The sequence below is a fragment of the Phalaenopsis equestris genome, unplaced genomic scaffold (assembly GCF_001263595.1).
Source record: "Phalaenopsis equestris unplaced genomic scaffold, ASM126359v1 Scaffold000006, whole genome shotgun sequence".
Classification (NCBI taxonomy): domain Eukaryota; kingdom Viridiplantae; phylum Streptophyta; class Magnoliopsida; order Asparagales; family Orchidaceae; genus Phalaenopsis; species Phalaenopsis equestris.
In genome coordinates, this window is record NW_018164448.1 from 76,043 (window position 1) to 76,999 (window position 957).

The 957-nt window shown below is 36.9% G+C and overlaps 1 protein-coding gene across 1 annotated transcript in view; it reads left to right on the forward strand.

Moving 5' to 3' along the window:
• Positions 1 to 539, forward strand: part of LOC110018225 (metallothionein-like protein type 2) — a 2,333-nt gene extending 1,794 nt beyond the window's left edge. The window contains exon 3 of the mRNA XM_020715481.1: positions 203 to 539. Within this exon, the coding sequence (XP_020571140.1) occupies positions 203 to 293 (91 nt within the window). The 3' untranslated portion in view covers positions 294 to 539. The remainder of the gene's footprint in view (positions 1 to 202) is intronic.
• The last annotated feature ends 418 nt before the right edge of the window (positions 540 to 957 follow it).

Below are 957 nucleotides of genomic sequence, written 5' to 3' on the forward strand. Positions count from 1 at the left end.
TAATACTCTGCAAGCATATATATATATATTAAAAAGAAATATAATTTTCTTTCAAAGATAAACCCATAGGCATAAATAAAGTTTCTCTTTTGATTAGGATTAGCACATCAATAATAACTGAAACTAATCAACTTTTACATGATTTAATCATATTTAAAAACCAGACTAATTTGATTATGTTATTTTATTTATTTAATTTCAGAGGGATGGAGGGATTTGAGATGGCTGGGGGATCTGAGAATGGGTGCAAGTGTGGGTCGAACTGCACCTGTGACCCATGCACCTGCAAATGAACTGAAGTGGGTTAGAGTGAAGGAGGAGGTGGAGGAGGGATGTGTTTTCTTGCTATTATAGCTGTGTGGTGTGCTATATGCTTGTGAAGAATAAGAAGCTTAAATGGTTCCATGAATTAATTTCATGGTCTGTTTGTTTGATGTTGGCAGTTTGCGTTTACTGTTGGCAGTTTGCGTTTCCTGTGCTTTTATTTTCAGTGTATGCTTCTGACTGTTATGCAAAGGAATTGGTGCTTTTAAAGTTTATTATGAAATAGTTTTATCAGTGATTTTATATATGCATATATAAAGAAAATCATGGTGTCACGTAGACCGGTCTGTTGGTTGGCATCCTCGGTATTAGACCATTCAGGTCAGGGGTTCGAATTCTTTCTGGCGACATGAGCCTTAAGGAGGTGGTACTCGAATTGATAGGCACATTAGGAGTGACTAAAAGCTTATATAATAGTTACTTGTCATTTCTTTATCTATCTAAAATCAAGGTGTAGCGTACTAAGATCAGTTGTTCCGACATTTGCTTGTCAGTTGTAAGTCTCCTCTAGTCTGAGGTTCGATTCCCCCGAGTGTAGGGTGTGGTACTCGAATTCTTAGGTGCATGAGGGATGACTGGAGCTCGTATAATAGCCTTCGGTCATTCATTTATATATATAACCAATAGTTCAAC